This window comes from Balaenoptera borealis, assembly GCF_965194805.1.
Source record: "Balaenoptera borealis genome assembly, chromosome: 3".
Lineage (NCBI taxonomy): Eukaryota > Metazoa > Chordata > Mammalia > Artiodactyla > Balaenopteridae > Balaenoptera > Balaenoptera borealis.
In genome coordinates, this window is record NC_138866.1 from 45,824,306 (window position 1) to 45,841,731 (window position 17,426).

At 39.2% G+C, this 17,426-nt stretch overlaps 1 protein-coding gene across 1 annotated transcript; it reads right to left on the reverse strand.

The window, feature by feature from the left end:
• Nucleotides 1-869: 869 nt before the first annotated feature.
• Nucleotides 870-15,801, reverse strand: CDKN3 (cyclin dependent kinase inhibitor 3). The gene is made up of 8 exons (XM_082386763.1): nucleotides 15,637-15,801; nucleotides 13,171-13,253; nucleotides 11,818-11,873; nucleotides 11,277-11,321; nucleotides 8,681-8,903; nucleotides 4,403-4,434; nucleotides 2,595-2,698; nucleotides 870-1,110 (listed from the first exon to the last, which is right to left on the reverse strand). Exons 1-8 carry the CDS (start codon nucleotides 15,643-15,645, stop codon nucleotides 1,024-1,026), a joined length of 639 nt encoding a protein of 212 aa, XP_082242889.1. The 5' UTR covers nucleotides 15,646-15,801; the 3' UTR covers nucleotides 870-1,023.
• Nucleotides 15,802-17,426: the final 1,625 nt, after the last annotated feature.

The window sequence follows — 17,426 nt, forward strand, 5'->3', positions numbered from 1 at the left end:
TATTCTCTAATGAAATTAAAGTAGTCCATCAGAGCAAGAAGAGTGAGAGAGTAAGACTTTTGGTAATTATATGATTATTTAAAATTAAGGGTTGATGTAGTGAAATTTGCTTTGTCTTGTGTGGAAGTGCCTCTGACTGTTGGTCACCTTTGTGACTTCCAGTAGCCAAGAGAGCCATGGCACTCTGCAGCAGTAAAACCACTGAGGTCTCTTAACTTTGACTCACTGTATGATCCTTGTCTACAAATGACTATTTTCGGTAGCTCAACATGGAATTTAAAGACAAAAAGACATGTTCAGTAGCATAGAGTGAAGTGAAGGAGTGTGAGAACTGGAGACTTAATCTGTAGATAAGTGCTTTTATAAAATAAATTTGGAGGAGGGATTAAGTTCATTCTGTGTAGTTCCTAGGGTGAAAAAATGAATGCTGTAAAAACAGCAGCTGTCTGAACCAATGAATTCCTCATCTTGGAAAATTCCAGCAAATGCTGGATAAACACCTGTTGGGATGATCTGGTATTGGGAGGGAGGTGACGAGATGATTCATAGGATCCCTCACAATTCTGTATGTCTATGAAGTAGAGAAAACAGTGGGAGAAATTTTCAAAGGAATAAAGAAGTAAGAGTTATTTAAATAATTTTAGCATGGCTACTCATACCAATTTTCATATGTATTACTATGTCATATGCTACCCAGTAGTTACCGATAATATGAGGTAAGAGTGTGGTAAAAAAAAATATATGTATTTTTCCATATGCTTTTTTCAGCATTGCCTCCAGGTAAAATATATCAGAGCAGCTAGTGCATTTTTAAAAGGAAAATTGTATAGCAGTTTTTCTATCTCCTATAAGAGATGAAAGAGACACAATGAAATTTGTCAATAAGAGCTTTAAGAATATCTGCACATACACATCTACATTCATTACATTCAATTTGATAACAATAGTAGTTTCATTTCAATACAAATATTAGAGAACTCAAATTTCTGCCATCGTCATATATATATGCTATTTGAAATTCTTTTATCTAGATACAGATCTTGATAGTGAATCTCTTGATAATAGGTGTGCAGCTAGTTTGTCCCGGAACTCATGAAGATAATTATATTGCTGAAAAAAGTAAAGATATATTGAAATACATTGTAGAAAGCTAATTACCAGAGTAGTCATACTAGTCGGAATCGAGAATCAAAAAAATACTTGATAAAAACAGTTCTACATCCTTTTGCATAAGGAGGTATTTATATCTTGAGGAAGTTTTATCTTTCAATAAAGCTACATATAGTGTGAAAAACTTGTTTTAAAAATCTCTAAAAATTAGGAGGTAGCATGAAATAACAGCAATGTTTTATAAATCTTTAAAATCCTTTCTCCCTTTACTGGCAGGAGGAAATAAGATTAAAAACACACAAAGATATTCTTTTTGCTAATGCATTTTCCCCTGGGGAGTAAATACAGGGGAGAGGGCACTTTCTGCAGCAATTAACAGCAGCGTATTCAAGAAAATCTATTTCTTAATTTACAGAAGCCTTAGTTTTCTGCTTTTTGTGATGATAAAATCCATTTGGAACAATTTTCATAGTAGATAATATTAAAATAAAATCACTAATCTTAACAGATAAGCAAAATAAAATCTTTAAATAAATAATTCATTTGGAGTTTTAATAGCTGCCCAGAGGATATTCTCACTCTGCCAAGAATCTCATTTTGTATTACTGTTCAGAAATTGAAATTGCATACTGCTAACTTACATCAGCACAGAGATGGAAAAAGCACGTTTGCCCCAGAATGCTGAGGTGATAAATTGACAGCCCATATTAATGTGGGCTTAATTCTCTCTACGATTAAAGATGTAAAACATGCATATACATATGTCTGATCATGTATTTTGTTTTGTGTCACAGAGACACTTGGGAACATGTTGAATTTGAAGCAGCATTTGTTAAAAACAGATAATAAAGGGAGCTGCTTCTCTGTTTTCAGAACCCGCTCCTCAGACTTAGTCCTAAAGTTGAGACTGGGTAATTGGGAAAGGAAGGCAAGTTAGCTTTACAGAGCTATAAATCAATAACATCCTTGGGGCTTTGCTACTGCAGTGTTTTGGTGTTAGAAAGTAAATGTGAACGATGTCACTTAGGTTATCCACAGCAAAGGGTAATTAGCATGGTTTTACATTTTTTTCTATTATAGTCATTCATCTATCTTTGTTAAATGTTTTGGTGATACAGTAATAGGATCGTCATGAGATCTTTTTGGTCAAAAATATACCCAGGAAACTACCAAGTTTATAGTAACTGCCTCATTTTTCCAGGTGAGAGGATCCATTCCCAGAACAGAATGGGCAAACACTGAACAGTAGTGGATCTTGGAAGAGTAAACTGGAAAGTTCAAATTTTTCATTATTTTGTTTGAAAAACTGAACTTTTTCAGACGTCCAGGTTATATTTAAATGTAAATTTAAAAAAAATCAAAATATAAACAGGTGATACATGAAAAATAGAATGCTTTGGATTTTCATTACCCTTTGGATGAGGTGTAACACTGTGACGGTCTGCCCCCCTCCACAGCCTCACGAGAACGGTCACCCGCCTTACCTTTATGGTCTGTATTGCTCCAGACCCTCTCAGCTCCCTCAGGCTGTCGATGGCTTGCTGCGGTGACACTGTGTCAGACAGGTATAGGAGGAGACAAGCAGCTACTAAACAGAACATGAGACAAAAGTTGTATACTACGTGTAATATATATTCTTATAGTATATTATAAATTAATGATATGCTTATACTTAATTCAGACTTCTGTTGGTGGAGAAGACTGAGTTTGGGAAATGAATTAAAAGACTGAGGCCTTTTAGTATGTGTTTTTGACAAATTATGATTTTAAATGACTGTGGTTGAATTAAAATTTAACGCTGGCTTCATTTTTTTTTTAAACAGCTTTATTGAGTTATTATAATTCACATACAATTCATTCGTTTAAAGTGCACAATTTAGTGGACTTTAGTGTATTCACAGTTAAATGCAGCCATCACCACAGTCAGTTTTAGAACATTTTCATCACCTCAGAAAGAAACCCTGTATACTTCTGTTATCATCCCTCTATCACCCATCACCCCTCCCCTAAGCAACCACTAATTTACTTTCTGTCCTTATGGATTTGCCTGTTCTAGACATTTCATATACATGGAATCATACGTGGTCTTTTGTGACTAGCTTCTTTCACTTAGCATCATGTGTTTAAGGTTCGTACACATTGTGGCACATATCAGTACTTCATTCCTTTTTATGGGTGAATAATATTCCATTGTATGGCTACACATTTTGTTTAACCATTTGTCAGCTGATGGACATTTAGGTTGTTTCCATTTTTTGGCTATTATGAATAATGTGGCTCTAAGTGTTAGTGCACAGGTTTTGTCTGGACCTGTTTTCATTTCTTTGGGGTGTATGGCTAGGAGTGAAATGGCTGGATCGTATGGTCACTCTGTGTGTAACTGTTTGAGGAAGTACTGCCTGGCTGTTTTCCGAAGCAGCTGCACCTTTTTCACTCCCACCAGCAGTGTATTTAGCTCCCAGTTTCTCTACATCCTCTCCAAAGCTTGTTCTCCATGTTTTGGGTAACAGCCATCCTAATGGGTGTTAGGTGGTATCTCTCTGTGGTTTGGATTTGCATTTCTCCGAGGACTAAGATATTGAGCATTCTTCCATGCGCTTATTGGTCATTTGTATATTTTGTTTGGAGAAATGTCTATTCATATCCTTTGCCCATTTTTAAATTTTTTAATTGTCTTTTTACTATTGAGTTGTAAGAGTTCTTTATATAGTCTGGGTAAGTCCTTTATCAGATATATGGTTTTGTAAGTATTTTTTTTCCCATTCTGTGGGTTGTCTTTTCATTTTGATAATGTCTTTAAAACACAAAACTTTGTTATTTTGATATTGTCCAACACTAAAAGGAATAACTCTTACTCCCACTGTGGTATTTCATTAGCTGTTTTCTTTCCCCCCCAATACATTTTTTAAAAGTTTAAAGTTAACATATATAACTTTGTTTTTATGCTTATGTTACCCATGGATATTATTTAGAAGTTACTGTCAATATCTTAACAACACCTGCAAAGGGAGAACATTAGAAAACAAAACAAAACACAAGAATGCAGGTGCTAAGACCTGTAAATTATGTTTTGTAGAATCCTCCAAAACAATGCTGAAAATACCTCTGACTCCCACCCAGCCTTTCTAGGGAACACCAAATTTAGGTCCTTAAATAATCCTTTGGGTCTTAGCAGACATATATTGTGTTTCGTCTCATTTTCATACAAAGTGAGCATATGGCCCAGAAACACGAGTTTTCATACTTATAGGTTAAAAAAAAACAAACTGAATAATAGAAATATATTTCTTACCAAGACAAGATCTCCCAAGTCCTCCATAACAGCTGAAAGGGAAGTACAGTTTTGAAGTTTGTACATTTTCATTCCATCCCAACAATTACAACCAGAGACTTGCTCTTTCTGCCTTCTATTTCTACTCTAATGCCTAGCACAGTGCCTTATACCCAGAGATTAATAAATATTTTCGAATAAATCAATCAAGAGCAAAGTGTGCTTATTTGTTTGTTGGGAGGTATTCCGTACACCTATAAGGAACAAAGAAGGCAGGGCCTTTTTATTGACCTCTTTAAACATCTGAGGAGTGGAACACGTTACTAAATTGATAGAAATCAGACTACTTTTACCAACTGCCACTTAATTTTTCTCTAAACAGAACCTTAGTGGTTATGGGACAGGTCCGTATGATAATTCTTCATTCATCTAGAAAGAGTAAAGAGGCAGTGTATCCTAGAGGTTTAAAGCCTGGGCTCTGGAGCCGCACCGCCTGGGGTTGAATCCTGAATCTGTCACTTATTAGATGTGTGAACCTAAGTTATTTAACCTCTCTGGGCCTCAGCCTTTTCACCTATAAGATGGGGCCAGCAACAGTACCTATGTCACAGTGAGGACTGAATGAGATAACATTTGTAAACCTCACAACAGAGCTTGGCACAGAGTAAGAAGTAAATGAACGTTAGCTGCTATTATGTAGCATTGTGAAGAAATGAGCAGTTCTGTATAACTGGATTTTCTAGAAAAACAAGGACTGATTCTTAAGCAATAAAACCATTCACTTTAATCAGTTTCAAAGATCCTAAAGAAGTGTATTCCATACTTCCTTTCTCAGAGGGTGTACTGATCCTAATTCAGTGCTGACAACTCATTATGAGCATCAGTTACTGTGGTGTATTTGTAGATGGAGCTGTAGATACACGTCTTGTGATAGGATGTGAAACAGAGGACCAAACAGGTACTGACCCCTGGATAACTGATGAACTTGCTTTCTACAAAGTGTCCCAGCTGTAGGCCTGTTTCAGAGACGAGGCTCTACTGTATAAAGGTAGAGAGAGGTAGAACATTTTAGTGGCTTTCTTCAAGATTAAGATGTACCACTTTTGGGACTTCCCTGGTGGCGCAGTGGTTGAGAATCTGCCTGCCAATGCAGGGGACATAGGTTCGATCCCTGGTCTGGGAAGATCCCACGTGGCGTGGAGCAACTAAGCCCGTGCGCCACAACTACTGAGCCTGCGCTCTAGAGCCCGTGCTCCGCAACAAGAGAAGCCACTGCAATGAGAAGCCCGCGCACCGCAATGAAGAGTAGCCCCTGCTCACCACGACTACAGAAAGCCTGCGCGCAGCAACGAAGACCGAATGCAGCCAAAAAAAAAAAAAAAAAAGATTACCGCTTTATATCTTTTTTTTTAAATTAATTAATTAATTAATTTATGGCTGTGTTGGGTCTTTGCTTCTGTGCGAGGGCTTTCTCTAGTTGCGGCAAGCGGGGGCCACTCTTCATCGCAGTGCGCGGGCCTCTCACTATCGTGGCCTCTCTTGTTGCGGAGCACAGGCTCCAGACGCGCAGGCTCAGTAATTGTGGCTCACGGGCCCAGTTGCTCCGCGGCATGTGGGATCTTCCCAGACCAGGGCCCAAACCCGTGTCCCCTGCATTGGCAGGCAGATTCTCAACCCCTGCGCCACCAGGGAAGCCCTACCACTTTGTATCTTGCTAGCTTTATCTTTCCTCCCCTGTTTGATTCCTACTCATCCTTCAAAACCTAGCTCAAATTTCAACTTCTGAAATGCCTCTGTGCCCCCATAGGAACCACTGCCATCCTGTGTACTGCCTCGTATACACCTGTTTTGAGTATTATTACACTTACATGATAGTGTCATTGGCTGTGGGTTCCTTGAGGGTGGGGACTGTGTCTAGAGTGTGTATTTTATATTCACAATGTTTCATACACAGTAGGTGTTATGGGTTGAACTGTGCCCCCCCCCAAAAGATATGTACCTAATCGCTGGTACTGTGCATGTGACCTTATTTGAAAATAGGGTCTTTGCAGATATAATCAAGTTAAGATGAGGTCATTAGGGTGGGTCCTAATCCAATATGACTGGTGTCCTTATAATAGGAAACACCATATGAAAACACAGACACAGAGGGAGAATCATGTGATGACAGAGGCAGAGGGGAGTGATGCAGCCATAAGCCAAAGAATGCCAAGGATTGCCGGCCACCACCAGAAGCTAGGAAGAAGTGAGGAAGGACTCTATCCAGGGTTTCTGACTGAAGATAGCCCTGCTGACACCTTGATTTTGGACTTCTAGCCACTAGAACTGGGTGGGAATAAACTTCTGTTTTTTAAGCGACCCAGTTTGTGGTCCTTTGTTACAACAGCCGCAGGAAATGATGTAACAAAATAGGCGAGCAGTGTTCACTGACTTTATAAAGGAACAAAAATGTCCAGGGAGGACAGACAACAGAACAGGGAAAAAAATGTACCAGACCCTGTTCCTGAGGGATAAACTCTAGAGCTGTCTAGCAGTGTGGGCACCCAAAGATAGTAGAAAGGATAGAAAATCGTCTTTGTCCAAACAAACATTAGTCACTGTAGGAACACCTTTGAAAGCTCTAGGACAATGAAAATTTCCAGTCATCAGATGCTTTATTTTATGGGAGCCTGAAGCATTTGACATATGCAAGATTGCCCATCCACCTTTCCATTCTGTTTGTATTCAAACACCAGAGCATTTGGTTTGCTAGAACTTGCTAGAGTAGATTTTGTTCAGCTTTTCTAACCTGAGCTAGTCTGATCTCTAGTAATCTTTCAGTAGAGCCTGCTTTCAAAGATTCGTTTGAAAAAAAAAAATCTCAGAATTGGTTTGAAAATGGGTTCAAAAATTGTAAAATATTTTTCACTAGCTCCATCTAACCACCTAATGCTATTTTACTTAGATTTATCAGAACATTTAGCACAGGCAACTGTATTTATTCTAAAATTTTGCTTCTACAGTTAGTACTAGATGAGAGATGATGTGTTTCTATAAAGTTTGGAAACTGTAGGATGTAGGATGGCTTCTAGTTCTTTTTCCCCTACTTTGCAGGTGATAGTTCTCTATATCAGAGTTTAGTTTGGTCACAAACAGATATGTGTCCCCAAAGACCCTTGTACTCGTTGGTTTGCTTTCAGAACATGAGCTACTGGCATGAAGCCCCGGGGCTCTTGGTCTAAGGAGAGAGAAGCTGGCTGAGCTTTCCCTTTTCCTAGGTGCCTGAGACTACTCAGTTATTTGGTATAGTCTGTATACTTTCTAGCTCAAAGCAATGACCTTAGAGCTTTTGAGCTATTACACTACTTAATGCTCTATCTTGCTCCAGAAAGGATTAAGAAGATTAGGATGCAAAAAACAAACAAACAAAAAGACACCCCAAAAACCAAAAAAACAAAAAAACCCCAATACGCACAAAGACCTATGTTTAGTAAATGATGAGTTCTCTTTGCTCTTCACAAATACCTCCTCACATATTAGAATAAGTCTATAGTTTTCTCCTTGTGGCCGGCTCCCCTCTGCTCTGTGGGTCTCACTTCTGGTGTAACTAATGTTCCTTTCCATGGCACCACTTAGAGTCTTTCCAATGCTACTGTCTACTGCTGATTGTCACTTTCTTCTTCCTTTCTCCAAGCTACTTTTTTCTTTTCTCCTCATTTTTTCCCCTTAATCCATTTTCTTTTGTTTTAAACTTTCATACCAGCAGCTTATTTACAGCCACTGACAAACGATGAGAGTCCCTCCTTCATTCAGGTAGCAAATTCATATCATCAAATATAATTTTCAAGTCCTGTTTTTAGGATTGCTCATTGCTTAGGGATAATTCCTTTGCTGCTAATTTTTAAAAAATGGACTTTCTTGCTGTTGGAAGAAACTAAACAACCGAAAGGCCGACCAGTAGGTACAGTGTTACATAACAAGAATGATGCCCTCACCTTTTTGGGAAGGAGAAGGTCCCAAAATTATGAGTAAAGGTCTAAGACAAAAGGAAAGAAAGAAAAAAAAAAAAGCCTGTTACCCTATCCTAAAAATTTCCTAATCTACTCATTTATTGTCCTTACTCTTCAAAAGTAATAATGGCAAATATCTGAGTGCTTGCTCTGTGCCAGGCATGGTGCTAGTACTTTTCATGTACTATCTCCTTTTGATCCTTGCAACAAACTATAAGGTAGGTAATAACTGCATAAGGATACAATAATTTGAGAAATCATTTTGACTGGGACATTTTTCATGTAATATACGGAGAAAAGGAAAACATACTGTATTAAGGTTTTTCGGTTATTTTTAAGGCAGATTTCAAGCTCCTCCATTATGTCACAGCAGCTGGCTATGTCAGGAGTCCCTCCAAATGGAATCGGATGATGATGAGTGATAATTCCACACTGATGGTAGAGATCCACAAGGTTTGGAACTCTATATTTTGACAGTTCCCCTCTGGTGCAGAAAACAAATATGTCTTGTATACCATAGCTTTTTAGTTCTTCTGCCAATAGACCAAGATACACAAGGACACACATGGACAAAACATTACAAATTTAAATACAGTCAGGAGGGAAAATATGGAGTTAAGTTCCTTAAACCAAACAAACGATAACCTTTGAAGTGCTCATTGATAATCTAAAACAATACTGATCTGTCTTCAAACTAGGGTAAAAACCAAGTCACTAAGCACAAAATAGTAATTCGAAACATCTGAACCAAAAGGTTATTAAAATGAAACCTGACTTTATAAGTCAAAATGTTTTTTTACTGGATTTTAAGACATCCATTATATTGCTGTTTTGAAAAAAATATTTTTTTATAATACTGCTTTAAAATAAACTGTAAAACACCTAATATTTCAAAATATGAAGGAATGATAGCACATTTTTTCCCATTTTCTTCTCACCAAATCAATGGTGTTTGCTGTGTACAAGTCTCTGTTATTTTGTTTTACCCTAAGCACTGTATATAAAATCTCCAGCATAGCCATGGTGCCAGAGCTCTTGTATTGTCACCTATATTTGCACTGTACCGCACCATTATGTATTTAATTTTATGGACTAGGTTTCTAGGAAATAAAGCATTAGCTGTATGAAAATTATGTGACTTAGCGAATTTCAGTATAATGACATGAACCAAGCGAGAGTACTGCAGGCCATTCTGTTCACTGGAGCTTCCTTAGGGCAATATTCACTACAGAGCATTTGGTTCATAATGAATAATTCTGACTCATCTGATTCCCCTTTTTCTCTCCCCACCCACTAAATCCTAGGACATTTAGCTATTTAAGTACAAAGTACTTTTTATCATGAAACTCTAAACCTGTACTCGAAATATGGCTAGTCCAAATTGAGATGTATTGTAAATGTAAAATACGTATCTGATTTCAAAGACCAAGTACCAAAAAACTCCTATCTCAATAATTTGTTTTATACTTAAAACCCATTGAAACGATACTATTTAGCCTATATGAGGTTAAATCAAGTATGTTACTAAAATTAATTTTACCTGTTTTTACTTTTTTAATGTGGCCCCTAGAAAATGTCAAAAGTATATATATGGCTTCTATTTGTGGCTCCCAATATGTTTCTGTTGGACAGTGCTGCTCTAGATAATACTATTATGCTTTTGTACTTGTAAAAGGGTTTAACTTGCAGTTGACATCCGTAACCATTTTTAAGACAGTAGGTAATTTCCTATTTGCCTCTTGCACGCATTGAATAATTTCTATTTTATAGTAGATTTCAACTTTCCCAGAAAAGACTCTGAGGACGGACACAGAAGTGCTGCCGGGAGAGTCTAGGTCTCCCCCTTCAGACACTGTCATCTATTTTGTGTATTGGATTCCATTTAAGATTTCATTGGAAGAAAAAAGAGGTTTGGTAAAAAATTGGAAACTCCTTTTATAAAAGAGACTAAATGAATAGGGCTTTCCAAAATGTGCAAGATTGGTTCTTGAACCAATGATTTAAATGATATTTTGCTCATAACTGAATGTTCTCCAGATGGAAATTTCCTACCATGGTGGGTATCTCTAGAGCAGAAAATCTTTACAAATACTGCAAGGGTCAACTAATCTATTAGTCCTTTAAGTCTTTTCTGGTAGGTAAATTAAAGAAAGTATATTAGCAAATTGATATTCTAGGATAACTAGGACAGAATTTTAAGATTTATAAAATCTATAGTGGTCAGAATCAAACAATATATACATTTTTGTATTGGTTTATCATAAGGACATTGGTAGGACTATTAGGCTTGAGACATTCCAGGCCAACCAGAATAAAATATTTTGAAAGTCTAAATTTGTTAGTATCATACAATATATAAATTCCAAATTGGGACAGATTATCAGGATATTTGTAGGATTATTAGACTTGAGGCTAAGAACACCCTTGGGCATGCAGAGATCAGACCCTATTCCATCTTTTCCACCTAGACACTGGTTCTGTAAATTTTCTATGTGGGATGGACAATTTTAATACTACCTCTGGGTTCCCAGCTCAGGCTTAATTTCCAGTAACACAGTCAAGTCTGCAAAGAACAGTATGTTCAAAGATCTGGGCAGTGCAATGTCAGCTTTCTATTTACATACTTTTCCCCCTCCAACTTATACATTACAACACAAATGCAGTTTTTATGTATAGAACTACAACAATCAGTGAAAAGCAACACTATGTTTAGTAAATTATGAGTCTTCTTTGCCCTTCACAAATACCTCTTCACATATTAGAATAAGTCTATAGCTTGAAACTTTATGAAATACCAAACATTTTTTTGGAAAATTCAGAAGAGACTACCGTTTGTTCTTTTGGACAAAGAGATTTTTAGTATTTTTTAAGAACCTATTAAGATGGTTCTGTCATATTACACCTACCTGTATCTTTTTGGATATTTCTTCTAACATCTTTAAATTTACAACCTGTAAGTAGTAACAAGGCAAGTGAAAGAGTCAGTTTCTGGTCATAAATAACAAGTATATTAAACACATATATAGCTACTGTAGAAAGTCATTACACGTGATCATTTATACGCTTCAATTCCATTCTGAATGGGAATTTAAATTTCTTATATTCTTAGGAATATAATTCCAGGGATTCATAGATCCCAGCTGAAGGAACTCTTAATCCAAGGATTCTTTATTCTGTGTCCTTTCTGTAACAAGTACCTGGCTGTAGTCCTTAGCCTCACATCGTACCCCTGTGTTACATTTTATTAAAATAGGTAAATCAGAAATGCAGAACTGTGAATGTGGATGTGGAAGGGTTGAAGAGTGGGTCTATGTGCCTTTATCTACAGCCCACCAAGAGGGTTTCCAGAACTGAGTTCTTATGCTGATAGTCTGTGAAATTCTCTTACTGCTCAGTACAGAGAATTATATAAAAAATAATTTCTAATATATCAATAGTGTCACCTACCTGGAAGAGCACATAAACCAAGAAATTGAGAACAATTCACTCGTGACAGGGGTAGCCTGAAAGGAATAAAACGTTATCAAGTTTAGTTCAATTTAAAGTTATAGATGGACATTTATACAAACGTGTGTGCCTGCCACTAAATGAAGGTGTTTTAAAGTTTTACAGCAGTCACAAAACAAAAATTCATAGTTAAATATCAATGTATTGGTCACAAAAAGGCTTAGAAAGACTAGGAGTTTTGAAATAGGAACTTATCATTTGCTTTGTTGCAATTTAAGTCTTAAAAGTGGCAAGCCAACTTAAACTAACTTAAAGATAGTAATGCCTAGGTTGCTTACAGCTAGTATAAAGTGTACTTAAGTTACCCTGTGGTTTGTTACCTGAGATATTTTGTGTTAGTAACCTTAGGAAATAAGCTGGAAAATGACCATTTGACAATTTCATCTCCAGCATTCATTTGAAATTACTATTTTAAGATTTCTTTATAGGACTTCCTTAAACAGACACAATTTCATAGAATAAAACCCACAGGCTAACTATTCTTTGTTGTAATGGATTTTGGTTAAAATGAAATAATTTCAAGAAATCCTATTCCCAATTTGCAGTACTTGGGGACAAAGCAGGCAGAGGCTCACCTTGTCTGCAAAACAGAAGATGAATTTAGAGGAAAATATGGGGCATTGTATAAATACCACCTGACTTTGAAAATTAGATGAGTTTTTGAGTTCGAAGGGGGCTTAGAAGGGGAAATGAAAGTTAATTGCTATTTGATGGCAGAACAAAAGAACTATAGGGACAACACTTTTTTTCTCTTCCTACGGCAGGGTCAGTGCTTAAAGAGAGAGATTATTACACTTACAGGGATTGTAGAGAACCTGCTGTAACCGTAAGTCACTGCCAAAATTCAGAAGTTGATTTTATATAAAAACATTTGTTTTTGTTATTGTATCTATGGTGATGTGGCTTTTATCTTAAACAGGGTCTGCTGATAGATGCATTATTGTGGCAAGTAGTTCTAGGACTGGAATAAATGATAACATAGGATATCTCATCCTACGTTTGGTACACTATTCTTTTGTCGTAAAAGAATAAGAAGGTTTTGGTACTAAATGGGAGATCATTCCAATCTTAACTCCTTGTTTCTACTATGGTTTTCTCAATGTATAAGGAAGGAACTCCCACCACTCCCCCTACCCCCCCCCAAAAAAGCTTTATTCTACCATAGATAAGAAAGATAAGAATTATATAATCAGCAGAAGAGAATCATTTTCAATATGTAGACTAAATTCTACAACGATTATTATGTACCCATCAAATATTTTAGCTCATCATTGATCAGAAAGGTTAACATACCATGATATCTGAATTGGAGTCTGTTCATCTTCAATAGGCTCTTCGTCTGATGAGTCAAACTCACTTGTTTGCACTGAACTAGGCTTCAAAAGAAATCAGTTATGTTAAATAACTGTAAAGAATATTTACATATAGTTTTAGTATAGCTGATCCTTGCTTAAAGACAAACTGATGCATATTTGCAATTTACTCAACCTGGAATATCAGAGAGATCAGCGATATCAATAATAAGCTATTGCTGTTTACTGTCCTATTAATAATTACAGCCCCATGTAGTGGAAAAGAGTGTTGGATTGGGAACCAAGAAACCTGTCTTCTGGTCTTGGCTCTGCCACTTACTGTATAAACTTGGACAAGTGATGTCAGTTTCTACTGGATCTCAGTTTTCCAAAACTATAAAGCAAGGAGATTTATTCATTCATTCATTCACAAACATTTCTTGGACCCCTTCATTTGCCAAGCTCTGGAGATGCAAAGATCCATAAAATAAATAGCCTGCCTTCAGTATAATTGGAGAGACAATGTGTAAATAGATTCAAAAAAGTTAGAAGTGCTAAAATGGCACTATGCCCTTCAGAGCAGACAAGGGAGTGACTGACTGCTTAGGGAGCTGGAGAAAGCTTCACAGAGGACAGATCCATTAGTTGGGTTTTGACTGATGAGCAGGAGGTTTTTAAGCAGATAGAGAAGTTAAGGCAATTAAGGCAAAAAGAGAAAGGGCTTTGTACAGTATAGTCCCTTGGTGTCCGCGGGGTGGGGGGGGATTGGTTGGTTCCAGGACCTCTCCCCCCACCGCGGGTTCCAAAATCCCCAGATGCTCAAGTCCCTTACATAAAACGGACCAACATGGGACAGTTGGTCCTCCGCACCCACGGACACCGAGAGCTGACTGTATCCAGGAACTGTGACATCAGAGCAGAGAAGAGGAAGCTAAAGAAGTAGTTTTCTCTACCCCATTTCTCAATAAATAACCCCCAAACAGCCTAGCAATTTGGTTGGTGGGTGAGTGGGGAGTATAGGTAGAATAACATGTCCCTAACTTTGTGAACCACTGGACTAGAGAGACTGAGATGAACTTTGTGTGCTGATCTAAGCAGTTGAAAATCACGTGGGAAGCACTGCTACATGGAAGATGTGTTATAGGACCAATAAAAAACACACCTTTCTTCTACTTCCTAGTTGGAACCAACTGAGGGATGAGACAATGGAGAGGCAAATGGAGATCAATATATCAGTTTTATTACTGCGTGTCAGATGGAGGATGGAGGATGTGGCTTTAAAGCTGAGGTCAAGTGGGCTTGTCAATTCTTCACTCCAGAATTGGACTTATCCACCCAGGCACACGCAGTGATGGACAACCCATGGCTCCCCTGTGGCAGAGAGCACCCCAGATGGCTGGTACTCTCTGCAAAGAGAAGGGAAGGAAGGGTTGAGCTACTTGTGTTCAGTTCCTCCCAAACTCAGAGATCAGATCACTCACTCTTCCCCTTCTGTGGACAAGTGTAGAAAGAGGCCAGGAGTGAAGGACAGCTGATGTTCCTCCACATGGAAATATGGGGATTAGCAAGTGTAACTGCCTAATGTCTTTTCTAGCTCTGAAGCTATATTCTACTCTATAATGGTCTTGTTTGTAACTACCAGATCACTTTACAGAGCCAATTTAGGCCATGGGTTTGAGTTGCTTTGGATCTATCCGTATTATTATTATCAACTCAACTCAAATGGAGCCCCTTCAACAGGTTGTCAGCTCTGGTGGTAGGTGATGTCAGTCAGGTGGGGCTTCAGCTCCTTAAGCCTGTTTTTTCTTTCTTTTCCTTTAAGGCAGTTTTGATGATTCCAGAGTTTCAGTTTGTGTGGCCCATTCACTCAGGGTCTCCCAGCCAGCTTTACAAATCCTAACAGAGTTGGATGTTTCCGCTTCCCCAAGCCCAGAGATTCTTAACTCCAGGGAAAGGGACGCAGTGCCAGGTGGCCCCGTGGGATGGTGGCCGTGGTGACACACCACATGCGGGGGGTGTTAATCATCTTTCAGGAAGATTTCCCCGTCCGCGGAGAGGATTGCTCCCCAGGGGGCCCAGGGCATCCCAGGATATGCTTTGGGGCTGGGGTATCAGGCTGAATGATGCACGGAGACACTTAAGCTCTCTATGCCTCAGTTCCTTCGTAAAACGGGGCTCAGCCCTCTCTGGCAGGGCTGTCATGAGGCTTAGGAGACCCCGCATGCGACAGCTCACAGCCCACAACAGGCGCACAGCGAATGTGCGTCTTCCCCTCGCCCGCCTCCGACCCTGTTCCTTCGCTGCCATCCTTCTCGCAGGTCCCGGGAAGCGCCACCTCCCCTTCCCTGGACGGTTACTGCGCGAGTCGTGTCGCGACCAGGCTGGGGCTGTCCCCGGGCTCAATAACTGGCCTCGGGACCGCTCCCATCCCTGCGGCTCTGTTCCTCCAATCCCCGACCCCACTCACCGGCTTCATAACTGGCCGCCCAACACGCAGACCGACCTCCTCCTCCCTCGGGCAGCACCAGCGTCTCAGCCTCCGCCCCGCACCGTCTGCCCCTCCGCTCAGCTCATTGGTACATCCTTCTATGAGGTGGGGCGAGGCTTCTTCTTGGAACCAATCGGACACTCTCCCTGTTTCTTACTCCGTTGCCCTGGTTCGGCCTCTAACCGCTCATTGGTTCCTAGGGGGCCTTTGAAACACGCGCCGGAGGAGGGCCCTGCTGAGTGTTGATTGGCTGGGGGGCGCCCTCCTACCCCCCGGTTGGGAGCGGGGTGGGGCGGGGAGAGGGGCGGAGCGATATCTTCTAAAGGCCGCCCTAGCGCTGTGGGGAATGCTGGAAAGCGGTACTTTCTCGTGGCAGGATCCGAAATGGTACCAGGGTAGGGAATTTTGTTTGTTTTTTAAAATTATTTTTTATTTTTTAAGGGCGTGGTGGGAAGCATTGACCTGGAGCATCTTGTGAAAACACACCACATGCTGTAGACTTTATAATTGTGGTCAAATCTAGTCATATAAATACTATGGGAACCGCCAAAAATCCAGAATATAAACACACCTAGTATGTTTGATATTTTATGTTCCTTACCATTCCAGGATATATACAGGTTAGGATGTAGATCAACCTTCCAGTTAATGAAATATCAATGAAATAGTATGTTATGAAGAGGAGATAAAGTCTCCAGATGGTTTTAAGTGCCAGTTTCTAAGTAATTGGCTATAATCTTTAAAAAATATGTTTCATTATTCTCTCCCCCATTCTCCAGTCCCCATTTAGTTGGCCATGGGGAAGAAGGTCACCTGGAGCAATATTACCTGCAGATCTGACAAAAATATGCAGAGCTTTCAGCTCCCCGACTCATGTTGTGGAAACCAGTGAGTAGAGAGCTAATGGGAAGAATTCTTTAGTAAAGAAGATAGCACAGTTTGACTTAGAGACTGTATTAGTCAGGGTTCTCCAGAGAAAAGAACCAATAGGATATGTACATGAAGAGATTTATTTTAAGCTTGGCAAGTCAAAAGCTGATAGGGGAGACTAGGGGGGGCTGGAGACTCAGTAAAAAGTTGTAGTTGGAGTTCAAATGCAATCTCCTGTAGAACCAGGACTACCTGATATTGCGGGTGAAGTCCAAAGGCCGTCTGCTCCAAAATGCCCACTTGCCTTTTTGTTCAGGCCTTCAGTTGATTCAATCAGGACCACCCACATTATAGAGGGGAGTCTGCTTTCCTCAAAGTCCACCAACTGGAATGTTAATCTCATCCAAAAACACCCTCACAGAAACATCTAGAATACATTTTGAGCAAATATCTGGGCACCATAGCCCAGCTAAGTTTGCACCTAAAATTAGCCATCAGACAGGTCCAATCATCACTGAACTTGGTTCATTAATTTATTCAGAAAATATTTATTGAGTATCATCTGTGTCCTAGGTACTATTCAAGGTGCAAGGAATATCTGAGTGAACTAAACAAAGTCCCTGCCTTTATGGGGCTCACATGCTGCTGGGGGAGACTGTCAGGTAGTGATATGTGCTGTGAAGAAAAATTAAAACAAGTGGAGTCTGATGAGGATGCTATTCTAGATAGAAAAGTCAGGGAAGGCATCTTTGAGCTGTCACTTGAGAAACACCCAAATGAAGAGAGAGAGTGAACCATTTGAATATTTAGAGGAAGAGTTTTCAGTCTGCCTGAAGAGTAAGGAGGTGCAAAGTCCCTGGGGTGGGAACGTGCTAGGTGTGTTCAAGGAACAGTAGGGA

Bases quoted from the DNA above. Each gene is read 5' to 3' on its own strand.
- CDKN3 (XM_082386763.1), bottom strand. The intron at 8,904-11,276 runs GTAGGTGTAATA...GTCTATTGGCAG, and splicing joins AAATATCCAAAAAGATACAG to AAGAACTAAAAAGCTATGGT. The intron at 4,435-8,680 runs GTATGTTTTCCT...CTTCCCTTTCAG, and splicing joins AACCGAAAAACCTTAATACA to CTGTTATGGAGGACTTGGGA.